At 55.9% G+C, this 14667-nt stretch overlaps 2 protein-coding genes across 3 annotated transcripts; one reads left to right on the top strand and one right to left on the bottom strand.

Moving 5' to 3' along the window:
• Positions 1-86: 86 nt before the first annotated feature.
• Positions 87-14667, bottom strand: SACK1E (scaffolding CK1 anchoring protein E). Its single transcript, XM_017864370.1, has 5 exons — positions 12990-14667; positions 10781-10948; positions 9989-10113; positions 3381-3798; positions 87-647 (listed from the first exon to the last, which is right to left on the bottom strand). The coding sequence occupies exons 1-5, from the start codon at positions 13452-13454 to the stop codon at positions 387-389; spliced, it is 1437 nt and encodes a 478-aa protein (XP_017719859.1). The 5' UTR covers positions 13455-14667; the 3' UTR covers positions 87-386.
• SPACA4 (sperm acrosome associated 4) lies at positions 6325-8084 on the top strand. Of its 2 annotated transcripts, XR_001883857.1 has the most exons (2): positions 6325-7573; positions 7692-8084. XR_001883857.1 is itself a non-coding variant. In XM_017864371.1 (1 exon), the coding sequence occupies exon 1, from the start codon at positions 6879-6881 to the stop codon at positions 7260-7262; it is 384 nt and encodes a 127-aa protein (XP_017719860.1). In that variant the 5' UTR covers positions 6325-6878; the 3' UTR covers positions 7263-7637. The 2 variants fall into 2 exon arrangements, 1 of the variants encoding a protein (XP_017719860.1); XM_017864371.1 differs by lacking the exon at positions 7692-8084 and having other exon boundaries at positions 6325-7637.

The following is a 14667-nucleotide window of genomic DNA, read 5'->3' as shown; positions in this document are numbered from 1 at the left end:
TCACTGCTGCCTCCACCTCCAGAGCTCAAGCGATCCTCCCACCTCAGCCTCCAGAGTAGCTGGGACCACAGGTGTGTGCCACCACACCCAACTAATTTGTTTTATTTATTGTGGAGATGGGGTCTCACTATGTTGCCCAGGCTGGTCTCCAACTCCTGGCCTCAAGCAACCCTCCCACCTTAGCCTCCCAAAGTGCAGGGATTACAGGCATGAGCCACCACTCCTGGCCCCAAGTTGCAGAACAAGTGAAAAACATCCCTCCTGCTTTACAGACGCTGAGTCCAGAAGCCTTGTCCAAGGCAGGGCATCGAGGCAGGGGGCTCTGAGCTGACAGTTGTCCGGCACTGCTCCTTGGGTGGGCCAGCAGATTTGGCTTGGTCTCCTGTTCAGGGTTGCCCCCCAAGTCCTGCCCGCGGGGCCCAGTCTGACGGCCTGACGCCTCTGGGCTCTTGAATTTTGAATGTAGCATCCCCAGCGAACCGCCTTCGGGCTGGGGACAGATAGCGGAGGCGGTGGGCAGGGGACAGGGGCAGGGCACCGCCCCAGGGAGGTCGGGAGTCCACCTCCCCGCGGGGGCCTCCTCCAGCGCCCCGCTGCCTCATCAGAGCCTTGGCTGGGGTGTCCTTGGAACCCCAGGACTTCTTGAGCTATGGAAGGAAAGAGAAGGAGGTGAGAGGAGGCTGAGGTGGGGCCCTGGGGGAGAGCCAGAGAAGGCAGGAAGTGAGGCAAGAGAGAAGCAGTGAAAGTGATAGACGGCCAGGCATGGTGGCTCACACCTGTAATCCCAGCACTTTGGGAGGCCAAGGTGGGAGGATCACTTGAGGTCAGGAGTTCAAGACCAGCTGGCCAACATGGTGAAACCTCGTCTCTACTAAAAATACAAAAATTAACCTGACATGGTGGTGGGCGCCTGTAATCCCAGCTACTCGGGAGGCTGAGACAGGAGAATCGCTTGAACCCAGAAGGCAGAGACTGCAGCGAGCTGAGATAGTGCCACTGTACTCCAGCCTGGGCGACAGAACAAGACTCAATCTCAAAAAAAAAAAAAAAAAAAAAAAAGAAAAGGTGATAAAGGATTTGAGGGAGATGGAAGGAGATGATGGAGGAGGGAAGGGAGGGAAGAGAGGAGAGAGGGAGGAGAGAGATGGAGGCTAGACATGGTTCACGCCTGTAATCCCAGCACTTTGGGAGGCCGAGGTGGAAGGATTGCTTGAGCTCAGGAGTTCGAGACAAGACCAACCTAGGCAACACAGTGAGACCTCAACTCTCCAAAAAATACAAAAATTAGGCCAGGTGTGGTGGCTCATGCCTGTAATCCCAGCACTTTGGGAGGCTGAGGTGGGTGGATCACCTGAGGTCAGGATTTCCAGACCAGCCTGACCAACATGGAGAAACCCCACCTCTGCTAAAAATACAAAGTTAGCCAGGCGTGGTGGCGCATGCCTGTAATCCCAGCTACTCAGGATGCTGAGACAGGAGAATCCTTGAACCCGGGAGGCGGAGGTTGTGGTGAGCTGAGATCACACCATTGCACTCCAGCCTGGGCAACAAGAGTGAAACTGTCTCAAAACACACACACACACACACACACACACACACACACACACACAGATTAGCCAGGCGTGGTGGCATAGGTCTGTAATCCTAGCTACTTGGAAGGCTGAGGTGGGAGGATCACTTGAGCCAAGGAGGTTGAGGCTGCAGTGAGCTGAGATCACCCCACTGTGCCCCAGCCGGGGAGAAAGAGGGAGCCCCTGTTAAAAAAAAAAAAAAAAAAAAAAAAAAGATAAAAGAAGAGGAAGGGGTAGGCCGGGCGCGGTGGCTCAAGCCTGTAATCCCAGCACTTTGGGAGGCCGAGGCGGGCGGATCGCGAGGTCAGGAGATCGAGACCATCCTGGCTAACATGGTGAAACCCCGTCTCTACTAAAAAATACAAAAAACTAGCCGGGCGTGTTGGCGGGCGCCTGTAGTCCCAGCTACTTGGGAGGCTGAGGCAGGAGAATGGCATGAACCCCGGAGGTGGGAGCTTGCAGTGAGCTGAGATCTGGCCACTGCACTCCAGCCTGGGTGACAGAGCGAGACTCCGTCTCAAAAAAAAAAAAAAAAGAAAAGAAAAGAAGAGGAAGGGGTAAGGGAGAAAGTGAGGGAGGAGAAAGAAGGAGAGGAGGGAAGAGGGGAGCCAGGAAGGAGAGAGAGTAGACAGAGGGGGTGAAAGGGGAAGGACGACATGAGCAAGAAGAAGCAGGAAGGCAGCAGGAGGAGGGACAGGAAGGAGAGGGATGCAGAGGAGGAGGCAGGCAAGGAGGACAGTGTGGGGAGCCCGAGAGGGAAGGGGGGAAGTGAGAGGGCAAGCCTGGGACCCCCTAACCTACAGAGGGGCAAGGAACTGGGTCCCCACCTCTGCAGCTGGGGTGGAACCAGAAGCGCTGGCATCTGCCAGCTGGGAGCAAATATTTGCCAAGGGAGGGGATGCTGGGTGAGGGTGTTCAGGACCAGGTGAAGGTGAGGACCTTGCCCCTGCCCATCCCCTGTCTCCTCCCCAGTGGTGCTCAGGACCAGGTGAAGGTGAGGACCTTGCCCCTGCCCATCCCCCATCTCCTCTCCAGTTAGGAGCCTTCCTTGCCTGGGATGGAGGGAGATGATTCCTGATTCCCAGGACATTGCAGAGCAAGACCCTGTCTCAAATATATATATCTCTCAGCCTTCCTGGCCTGGGATGAGGATATCACAAAATAAGTAAATTCCACTTCAGGAATTTATTTGAGACAGTCTTGCTCTGTCGCCCAGGCTAGAGTGCAGTGGAACGATCTCAGCTCACTGCAACCACCACCTCCCTGGCTCAAACAGTTCTCCTGCCTAAGCCTCCCGAAAGCTGGGACTACAGGTGTGCACCACCACACCCAGCTAAATTTTTTGTATTTTTAGTAGAGACAGGGTTTCACCATGCTGGCCAGGCTGGTCTCGAACTCCCTGTTTCAGAATGTATTGTTGTTATCATTACTACTCTACTTTTATTTAACCATGTGGATTCCTCCCTCAACCAAACTCAGAATGAGTGCCCTTGCTCCGCCCGTTCCTAGATGGGGATGCTGAGGTTCAGAGAAGTCAGGTCCTCGGCTTCCCCCCACCTAGTGTGTCATGCCAGGATGTGCACCCAGGGCTCTCCTGTCTCTGCCCCATGCCACCCAGCGCCCACCTGCCCCGCATACAGCAAGTCAACAAACGATGCTATTAGGAATTTAGCGGCTCAGGCCCTCAGGAAACGCTTCCTGCTCTATGGCTGGGAGCAGGGTCCCTGGAGCCTGGCTTGCACCACCCTGGGCAAACGCCTTCCCCTTCCTGGGCTCCATGCTCTTCTGGTACCAGCCACAAAATCTCACCTCGTTGTCCCCATCACTGGAGCCAGACAGCTCGGACAGGCGGCTTAGGTCCCACAGGGAGCGGCTGGGCCGGGTCGCGGGGCTGCTGGGGGTCCGGGCGCGCTGCACGCTCCTTAGGATGTCGCTGAGTGCCGGCCCCGGGGCGGCAGGGGAGACGCGGCAGGCGGCCAGGCGGTGGGCCAGCGGGCCGTCAGGCGGCGGAGGCGACGCGGGAGCCACGGAGCGACGGCGGGACACACGGTGCGGGCTGCGGCCCCGCTGCAGGCCCCCCATGACCGAGGGATCCTGAGGGGGAGCAGGTGGGAGCGGACAGGAGGCCGCGTACAGCGTCCGGAACTCAAGGCTGAAGGCGTCGACAATTTCACCGGTCAGCAGGGTCACCAGGCCTCGGTGCAGGCGTGCATCACTCCACGTGAAGCTGGGGGTTGGGGAGCAGGGGGATCAGGGTCTCCAATCCTGAGGGCCCAGCCCCGCCCCCATCCCCAGCCAAGTCCCAGGGGAGACGGTAGGCCCTCAGGCGAGTCCTGACCTCTCCAGCCTCAGCTTCCCCGTCTGTAGAATGGGACAACTGAAGTATGTACCCAGGAGGGATGGAGTGAAGACAGCCCAAGTTAAGACACTTATCTAATCAGGGCCAGGCACGGTGACTCACGCTTTGGGAGGCTGAGGCAGGAGGGTTGCTTGAGCCCGGGAGTTTGAGACCAGCCTGGGCAACATGGCAAGACTGTGTCTCTACAAAAAGTCAAAAAACTAGCCAGCTATGGTGGTGCGCACCTGTACTCCCAGCCACTTGGGAGGCTGAGGTGGGAGGATCCCTTGAGCCTGGAAATCTTTTTTTTTTTTTTTTTTGAGATGGAGTTTTGCTCTTTTTGCCCAGGCTGGAGTGCAATGGCATGATCTCGGCTCACTACAACCTCTGCCTCCCGGGTTCAAGCAGTTCTCCTTCCTCAGCTTCCTGAGTAGTTGGGGACTACAGGCGCCTGCCACCATGCCCGGCTAATTTTTTGTATTTTTAGTAGAGATGGGGTTTCACCATGTTGGTCAGGCTGGTCTCGAAGCCCTGACCTCAGGTGATCCACCCGCCTCGGCCTCCCAAAGTGCTGGGATTACAGGCATGAGCAACTGCGCCCTGCTGAGCCTGGGAAATTGAGGCTGCAGTGAGCTGTGATAATACCACTGCATTCCAGCCTGGGCTGCAGAGCAAGACCCTTCCCCCTACCCCCTCCAAAAAAAAAAAAAGGACACTGTGGCTCACGCCTGTAATCCCAGCACTTTGGGAGGCTGAGGCAGGCAGATCATGAGGTCAGGAGTTTAGACCAGCCTGACCAACATGGTGAAACCCCATCTCTACTAAAAATACAGAAATTAGCTGGGTATGGTGGTGCATGCTGTAATTCCAGCTACTCAGGAGGCTGAGGCAGGAGAATTGCTTGAACCCAGGAGGCGGAGGTTGCAGTGAGCCGAGATCACACCACTGCACTCCAATCTGGGCGACAGAGCGAGACTCTGACTCAAAACGAAACAAAACAAAACAAAAAACTTATCTGGAATCAGACTGGAGTTTAAACCCAGGCTCTACCTGGTCCCCACTTAGGAACATCTGAATGCCTCAGTTTTCCCTTTTGGAAAGAGATGGAATTCACTTCTGGACACTAAAAGGGATTGTTTTAAGACCCAGCTGCTTCCTAGAATGACTGCCATCTAGTCAGCCCTGGCTGTGCACCAAGCTGTCCATGTTGCTGCTCCCTGCGGTGCTCATCTGCAATATGGAGCCAAAACCTAGGAAGGCCGGGTGCGGTGGCTACGCCTGTAATCCCAGCACTTTGGGAGGCTGAGGCGGGAGGACTGCTTGAGGCTAGGAGTTTGAGACCAACCTGGGCAATGTAGCAAGATTCCATCTCTACAAAAAATTTTACGAAATTAGCTGGGCATGGTGGTGCACGCCTGTAGTCCCAGCTACTCTGGAGGCACAGGGAGGAGAATCACTTGAGCCTGGGAAGTCAGGGCTGCAGTGAGCCAAGATCGCACCACTGTACTCCAGCCTAGGCAACAGGGCAAGATACTTTTTTTTTTTTTTTTTTTTTTGAGATGGAGTCTTGCTCTGTTGCCTAGGCTCAAGTGCAGTGGCACAATCTTGGCTCCCTGCAACCTCCACCTCCCAGGTTCAAGCAATTCTCCCTGCCTCAGCCTCCCGAGTAGCTGGGATTACTGGTGCCCACCACCACGCCCAGCTAATTTTGTATTTTAGTAGAGATGGGGTTTCACCATGTTGGCCATGCTGGTCTTGAACTCCTGACCTCAGGTGATCCACCCGCCTTGGCCTCCCAAAGTGCTGGGATTACAGTTGTGAGCCACTGTGCCCAGCCAACTTTAAAAAAAAATTAAATTAAAAAATAAATAAAACATAGGAAGATTCAAATGACTGAACACGGGTCAAGCCCCCTGCATGTGGCCACTGCTGAGAGCCTGTGAGCTGTGGGAACCAGTGCCCTAACACTTCCTGTCATCACAGTAGTTATTGAAAGCACCAAGGGCCAGGCGTGGCGCGGTGGCTCACGCCTGTAATCCCAGCACTTTGGGAGGTCGAGGTGGGCAGATCACTTGAGCTCAAGAGTTCACAACCAGTCTGGCCTACATGGTGAAACCCTGTCTCAACTAAAAATACAAAAATTAGCCAGATGTGGTTGCACGTGCCTGTAGTCCCAACCGCTTAGGAGGCTGAGTTACAAGAATCACTGGAACCTGGGAAGCAGAAGCTGCAGTGAGCTGAGATCACACCACTGCACTCCAGCCTGGGTGACAGAGTAAGACTCTGTCTCAAAAAAATAAAATAAAATAAAAGCAAGCCAGCACTGAGCATGAATCCTGGCACACAGTAAATGCTCAGTTAATACACCCTCTTTTTTCCCAGCCTTTTTGGAATTCAATGAACCTGGCTCTCATCCTGGCTCGGGGACCCCAGATACATCACGTTCCCTTCCCCAGCCTCGGTTTGCCCATCTGGAAAATGGGGTCACCATGGGAGGTATGAGGCTGAAGTCAAGCCCTTGGTGGGTACGGCACAGAGAATATGGACAAGCTTGCGGCCAGCGTTCTCTGGGTTCAGGGCGTCTTCACCTTGGCGGAGGTGGCAGAGCCCTCTTGTGCCCTGGCAGGTTGGCAGGACAGGCTACCCCTTGGATTGTGACACCCCCTCCTCTCACCTATGACCTCATCCCCAGAGCAGCCAGTGGGAACCCTGAGGGATCTGTGAGATCACTCATTCCATTCACAGACTCTTGTCAGACAGCAGCCACCGGCTCACCTCTATCCCCAGGACTTAGAGGGACACAGGGCGTTGGGAACAGAGGACAGTCCAGGCGCTGACCCTGGGAGGCCAGGACCAGGGCCAAAGTCCCGTGGGCAGGAGGAGTCCTCGGAGGTCCTTCATTCAGCAGTTCCAGGAGGTCTGGGAAGCCCACGGCCTGGCTGGGGCAGCGTCAACGCCGCCAGGCCGCCATGGTCCTGTGCTGGCTGCTGCTTCTGGTGATGGCTCTGCCCCCAGGCACGACGAGCGTCAAGGACTGCATCTTCTGTGAGCTCACTGACTCCACGCAGTGTCCCGGCACCTCCATGCGCTGTGGCGATGACGAGGACTGCTTCACAGGCCGGGGGGTTGCCCCAGGCACCGGTCCGGTCATCAACAAAGGCTGCCTGCGAGCCACCAGCTGCGGCCGGGCGGAACCCGTCAGCTACAGGGGCGTCACCTACAGCCTCACCACCACCTGCTGCACCGGCCGCCTGTGTAACAGAGCTCTGGGCTCCTCGAGCAGCCAGACGGTGGGGGCCACCACCAGCCTGGCACTGGGGCTGGGTATGCTGCTCCCTCCACGTTTGCTGTGACCAACAGGGAGGACGAGGCCTGGGACTGCTCTCCCAGATCCGCCACTCCTCACGTCCCCGTCTCCTTCTCCCACTAAATGGCCAGAGAGGCCCTGGACAACCTCTTGCGGCCCTGGCTTCATCTCTTCTAAGGCTGTCCACCAGGAGCCCGGTGCTCAGGGAAGCACCCCCAGGCCTGAGTGAGCGGCAGGGGAGCACGGCCTGGGGGTTTGATTGTACTACTCTATTCCACCGGTTCTAAGATGCAGAGCTTCTCACGTTTCAATCATTGCTTCTCTCCATTGGTGGCACCTTAGAGTCCATGAAATATGGTAAAAAAAAAATATATATATATATATATATATCTCATAATAAATGACAGCTGATATTCATGGAGCATTCTTTGTTTTCCTTTTCCTTTGTTTTGTTTTTTTTTTTTTCCTTTTGTAGCGATAAGATCCAGCTATGTTGTCCAGGGGGTTCTCAGATTCCTGGGCTCAAGTGATCCTCCCACCTCAGCCTCCCAAAGTGCTGAGATTACAGGTGTGAGCCACGGCACCCGGCCAAGACTGTCTTATGTTACATGCCACTGAATCCTCACGCAAAGCTGGGAAGGTAAACACTCTTTCAAACATTTCAGACATTTCAAACATTCTGGTCTCAACTCTAGTGGGTTCTCAAAGTGTGGTCCCTGGACCAGAAACAGCAGCAGTATCAAGTTGGAACTTACTAAAAATGCAGATTCTCAGGCCCTGTTCCAGGCACGATGAATGGGAGTGGGGTCCAAAAGCTGTGTATTATTTTCTCTTTTTCTTTCTTTTTTTTTTTTTCTTTGTGAAACAGGGTTTTGCTGTGCTGCCCAGGCTGGAGTGCAGTGGTGCAATCTTGGCTCATTGCAGCCTCTACCTCCTAGGCTCAAGTGATCCTCCCACCTCAGCCTCCTGAGTAGCTGGGATTACAAGCATGCTCCATCATGCTTGACTAATTTTTATTTTTTTAAATTTTTGTAGAGATGGGGTCCCGCTATGTTGCCCAGGCTGGTCTTGAAGTCCTGGGCTCAAGTGATCCTCCTGCCTCAGCCTCCCAAAATGCTGGGACTACAGACGTGAACCACCATGCCCAATCTTTTTCCGTTTGCTTTTTCTTTTCCTTTTTTTTTTTCTTTTGTTGAGACAGCGTCTTGCTTGGTCACCCAGGCTGGAGTGCAATCGAGCAATGGTGCAATCTCGGCTCACTGCAACCTCCACCTGGGATTACAGGTGTGACCCACCGCGCCCGGCCATTTTTCTTGTTCCTCTTCCTTTTCCTGAATTATCTGCTACAAAAGCTGTGGGTTTTTTTGTTTTGTTTTGTTTTGTTTTGTTTTGTGAGAGGGAGTCTTGCTCTGTCGCCTAGGCTGGAGTGCAGTGGCATGATCTCGGCTCGCTGCAACTTCTGCCTCCTGGGTTCAAGCGATTCTCCTGCCTCAGCCTCCTGAGTAGCTGGGATTATAGGCACCCGCCATCATCCTGGCTAATTTTTGTATTTTTGTAGAAACGGGGTTTCATCATGTTGGCCAGGCTGGTCTTGAACTCCTGACCTCAAGTCATCTGCCTGCCTTGGCCTCCCAAAGTGCTGGGATTACAGGCGTGAGCCACCATGCCCAGCCCAAATCTGTGTTTTAACAAACGCTCCCAGGGATTCTGGTGCACGCACAGGGTTGAAAGCCACTGTTCCTGCCCAGTGTTCTCAGCTAGGCACCTGTGCTCCCCAGTGGGCATCTTTGCTGTCTGGAGAGGTTTTCGGTTCTCTAATTGGCAGGGAAAGCTGGGGGTATGGGGCGTGTGATGCTACTGACCTCTGCTGGGTCAAGGCTGAAGATGTCAAGCAGTCTCTCACAGTACACCCAACTGCCCCCGCCACAAAGACTCAGCCAGCCCAAGTGTGGGTGCTACCCCTGTTGAGGGACCTGCTTCTAGAGGCTCTAACCCTATCAGCCCGTGACATAGAGGGGGAAACTGAGGCACAGAGAGGTGAAGTAAGTTGCCTGAAGTCACACAATGGGGAACTGAATCCAGGCCGTCTGGTCCCAGAGGCCACATGCCTCTCCTCCCCGACTGTGCTGTGACCCTGTGAGGTAGGTGCTGTTATTATTTGCAGTTTCTTTTTTTCCTTTTTTTTTTTTTTTTTTGCTTTTTTGAGACGGAGTCTTGCTCTGTCTCCCAGGCTGGAGTGCGACAGCGCAATCTCGGCTCCCTGCAACCTCTGTCTCCTAGATTCAAGTAATTCTCCTGCCTCAACCTCCCAAGTAGCTGGGAAGATAGGGTTTCACCATGTTGGCCAGACTGGTCTTGAACTCCTGACCTCAGCTGATCTGCCTGCCTCGGCCTCTCAAAGTGCTGAGATTACAGGCTTGAGCCACCACGCCCGGGCATTTTCTTAGATGCTCAGACAGGTGGAGTTATTTACCCAAGGCAGAGCTTAGACCCCAATCCAGGTGCCAATCCACCCCTAAACTGTTTGCCCAGTTTTCCAGATGAGAAAACACCAGGTCAAAGAGAAGCAGACTTACCCAAGACCACTAAACAGACCAGCACCGGGTCCGGCCGCCGCACGTATCTCCTCCCCAGGGAAAAGTCCCCAGGGAAGGCCATTACACAGATGAGAAAAGAGAGGACTGGGCAGGGGATGCCAGCTGTTCTCTGAGCACACTGAGGGAAAGTGGGGTATAGGAAGCCGGGAGGTGGGGGGCAGGGCGAGGACTACACCTGTAGGATCCTGAGATGACCCTCTCGCCGTCCAGCAGCACGAACTTCTCCCGCACAGTGCCGCTCACCTGCCGTCGCCAGCGGCTCTGGAAGCTGCAGCCCCGCACGACGCGGACATCCATGTTCTGTTGGTGTGGGGAGTAGACGGCACACCCTTGCTGAGGCCCACTGCATGGATTCAGGCTCCCTCCAGGCTGGTTTTAACTGGAGGGACCCATGACTCCATAGAAGTATCTGTCCAAGCCCAGGCCTGGTGGCTCACGCTTGTAATCCCAGCACTTTGGGATGCCAAGGCAGGTGAATCACCTGAGGTCAGGAGTTCAAGACCAGCCTGGCCAATATGGCGAAACCCCGTCTCTACTAAAAATACAAAAATTAGCCAGGCATGGTGATACATGCCTGTAATCCCAGCTACTGGGGAGTCTGAGGCAGGAGAATCATTTGAACCCAGGAGGCAGAGGTTGCAGTGAGCCGAGATCGTGCCACTGCACTCCAGGCCGGGCGACAGAGCAAGACTCCATCTCAAAAAAAAAAAAAAAGAAGTATCTGTCTCGGCTTCCTCAGAGCCACTGATATCACCCCTCAGGCGTTTCCTGGGGATACCCAAACTCAGTGACTCAAGATTGCTTGGGAACGCCCACCCCACTTTCCCAGTGCCATGGGCATCAGATCCCAGGGGACCATCCCTGCTAGCATCCATCTCAATGACCCGGGGCTCCATGGAAGGGTCTGCCCCCACCGCCCCATGCCAGGGGAATGGAGACTCACAGGTCCCCCTGGCCCAGCCCCTACCTCCGTGGCCCAGGGGTTCACCCCCAGCTGCTGGGCCAGCTCCAGGAAGGCAGGCAGCTGCTGGCGGTCCAGGAGCAGGTAGACAGGTACCCAGCGGCGCATGGCAGCATCCACCAAGTCCAAAAGCAGGTCTGGGTCAGTGAAGACATCCATGACCACGGCCACCAGCTGGGGGTGGGGAGAGGGGAGGTGGAGGTGTGAACGGAAGCTGGTTCGGGGGACATTCAGAGGGTGTGGGAAGCCTGACATCCGGAATCTGGGAGTGAAGTGCTCTGGGGGCTGGGAGTTTAACATTCAGCGGGGGCTAAAGGGGAGACTCCCAGACATACACTGCTGCTCAAATCGCACCGATGTGTGAATGAGCAAAACGCTGCCCCTCCGTGAGATCCCCAGCCCCTTCTCGAGATTTCCGGCTCCTAAATGCTGGAAAATTATTATCACAAATCATATGTTTGCTTTTTTTGTTTGTTTGTTTGCTTTTTTTGTTTGTTTGTTTTTGTTTTTGTGTTTGAGACGGAGCCTCGCTCTGTCGCCCAGGCTGCAGTGCAGGGGCACGATCTCAGCTCACTGCAAATTCCACCTCCCGGGTTCAAGCAGTTCTCCTGCCTCAGCCTCCCAAGTAGCTGGGACTACAGGTATGCGCCACCACGCCCAGCTGATTTTTTGTATTTTTAGTAGAGATGTACTTTCACCGTGTCAGCCAGGATGGTCTCGATCTCCTAACCTCGTGATCCACCTGCCTCAGCTTCCCAAAGTGCTGGGAGTACAGGTGTGAGCCACCGCGCCCGGCTTTTCTTGTTTCTTTTTTTAAAGACGAAGTCTTGCTCTGTTGCCCAGGCTGGAATGCAGTGGCACAATATCAGCTCACTGCAACTTCAGCCTCCAGGGCTCAAGCTATTCTCCTGCCTCAGCCTCCAGAGTAGCTGGGATTACAGGCACCCACCACCACGCCCGGCTAATTTTTATATTTTTACCAAGTTGGCCAGGCTGGTCTGGAACCCCTGATATCAGGTGATCCCCCAGCCTTGGCCTCCCACAGTGCTGGGATTACAGGCCATGAGCCACGGTGCCTGGCCTACAAATCACATGTTTGTAACACAGAACATCGTCCCCTGAGCTGTGACACTGCGGTGCCCAAATGTCCACGGCAGTTTGGCGCTAAGATCAGTGGTGGATGTCCCATAGGGCACTGTGGGCCACTACATTTCTGGGTCTTGGGGAATTTTCTCGGTGCTGGGTGCAGGAGGGCTGACCTGCTAGGCCACCGTGGCGAACCTGGGGGACACGGAGGTGCTGAAGGCCTGGATCTTGCAGGCAGCATAAAGTAGTGGAAACCCTGACTCAGCAACCAGACAGCCTGGGTTCAAATCCCCACTCGGCCACTTGCAGGGAAGAGATTTAACTGCCCCGTGCCTCCGTGGTCAAAATAGTCCCCCTAGCGGCACAGGGTTCCGGCTCGATGATCCACATTAGTCCCTGGGAAGCCCTTCACATGGGAGCTGGCGGACGCTAAGACTGTGAAGTACATAGTGGGCTTTCCAAGGGCTGCAGTGGGGACATTTGGGTCCTCCTTGGGGGGAGAGTGGAGACCTCTGGCTTGGTGATGAGGGGATAAGGGAATGACTGAGACTGAGGGTGTCATAATTAGTCTCAAGGGGCATCGATACCTAAGGGCACCCAGGTCTTGAGGGAGCGTAGGGACCCCCATTTCTTTTTTCTTTTTGGCATGGTATCTCGCTCTGTCACCCAGGCTGGAGTGCAGTAGCTCGATCTTGGCTCTCTGCAACCTCCGCCTCCTGGGTTCAAGCAATTCTCCTGCCTCAGTCTCCCTAGTAGCTGGGACTACAGGCACCCACCACCACACCCGGCTAATTTTTGTATTTTTAGTAGAGATGGGGTTTCACTATGTTGGCCAGGCTGGTCTCGAACTCCTGACCTCATGATCCGTCTGCCTCGGCCTCCCAAAGTGCTGAGATGACAGTCGTGAGCCACTGCACTCGGCTGGGCCCCCCTTTCTGAGAGGAAGGATGAGGTCTGGGGGTGTAGGCACCTGAGTCCTGGGGCTGGAAGGTGTGGACTCCTGGGTCCCAGGGGTGTAGGTCCTTTAGGGTAGGGCTGTGGGCTTGCAAGTCCCAGGAGGACAAGGGAGAGAACGCCTTGGTCCCCGTCCCAGTCTGGGAAATGGACACCAGACCCCTGCGACACCCACCTTGTGGGCAGCCTGGATCTCCAGCCGCACTAGCTCCTTGAGGGGCGGCTGGCCCTCTCCAGGGGGCTGGGTGTACAGCTGCGCCCGGGTGATGCCCTTCCACGCTGAGTCCACTGGCCAGCCCAGCCGCAGGATGGGTGCTGGCTGCTCCGACTGCCCAGGCCAGTAGCTCAGGCTGCCCGCATCCCCATCGGTGGTGGGGGCTCCGTCTGCCATCCTGCCAGGCTCCGGCTTGGCCACTGTCCAGTCTTCAGCTGCCGCTGCCAAGCCCTGGACCTCATCTGCACTGAGGAAGGGCCGCAGCTCCTCTCGCTGCACACAGGCCTGAAACGCCTCCGCACCCTTGCTCAACAGAGCCTCCAGTGCCAGCCGCTGGCCCTCGGAATACAGGAAGCCGGGGCTGGCCCCGGGCACCCTGGGACCAGAGTCCACTCCTTCCAGCGCCGCCAGCTGGGAGGCCGCCATCGGGGTCACTCGGGTGGGAGGACTGACTGTGAGAGGCTGGGTCCCTGGGTGTCTGGCTGTCTTTGGGGACTGTGACCATCTGGGGGTTCTCCTGATAGGGAAACCCTATGTGGCCATCCGAGGCCTCCAGGGGGGCCCTGCAGATGTCCAAATGGCTCCCTGCAGCGGCCCCTGCCTCACTGTCCTGACAATCACACTGCCCAAATAAGTGACTACCCAATGTGTCAGGCCACTCAGATCCGCCACCTGCCTGCGCCCAGGTGGCACCATGCCTGGCTGGCCTTCCGTGACCTTCCTGCCAGCCGTCTCTGCTGGTCAGGCTGACCTCCTGACACCATCCCCAACTGTGTGGCCCATCAGCTGGCCAACCCTGCTCAGCCACACAACAGCCTCCAACCCGCCGGTCACACAGTGCCCAGTCGGACCCTTCAGTTGTCCTGAATTTGGTCAGGCTGACCACTTGATCATTTCCAGGCGACAGGCTGTCTGCCTGTCTCCAATCACCCAGAGGTCCTTAAATAAAGGCACGGCAGGCTGCCTGCCTGCCCCAGGCCAAGAGCACAATGAACTGACCCTCTCCTTTCACTGTCTGGCAAATGCCAGTGGCTTCCGACTGAGTTGCAGGATCTGGCTGCCTGGTGGAGCATCTGTCTCTGGCTGAATCCAACGGCCCCGAGTTTCTCCTACTCACCAGCTCTCACCTGCAGACCAGCCAGGATGCCTCTCCACTGGACCTGCTTGCTCAGCCTTAGAGAAATGCTGAAGGCTTGGCATACCCTTCCCTACCCTGTCAATGGGGGACCCTGCTCCCTGGACCCTCACACTCCCTCCAGCTGCCACAGTGGAGGGTGACACGCGCTACGGGGGTCTCCATTACTATGGGATGGGTCTATGACCTTGGCAGCCCATCTAGGTATGAGTGCCACCTAACCAACGACCCTCCTGAGGCTGGCTGCCCCTGCCTGGGGCCTGGCCCTGAGACCTGTTTCAGACCGTTCTCGGATCTGTGGTGATCCCTAACCAAGCTGCCCCCAGCCTGGTTTCTGCCTAAATCCTATCTCCTGCCAGGTGCCCGGACGCTTCTTCCCAGACGGGGGCCACTCTGTAACTCGCCCTGTCTCCCTCCCAAGCCCCAGTTGCCCCCTAGAGGGTCCTGACCCAACCTCGGGGATCCCAGCAACCCAGGCGGCTGCTTCCTCCAGACCACAGCAAG

Source organism: Rhinopithecus bieti, unplaced genomic scaffold (assembly GCF_001698545.2).
Source record: "Rhinopithecus bieti isolate Rb0 unplaced genomic scaffold, ASM169854v2 scaffold_75559, whole genome shotgun sequence".
NCBI classification, from domain to species: Eukaryota; Metazoa; Chordata; class Mammalia; order Primates; family Cercopithecidae; genus Rhinopithecus; species Rhinopithecus bieti.
Note: the sequence above shows the minus strand (reverse complement) of the source record. Positions and strands in the feature narration are given on the sequence as shown.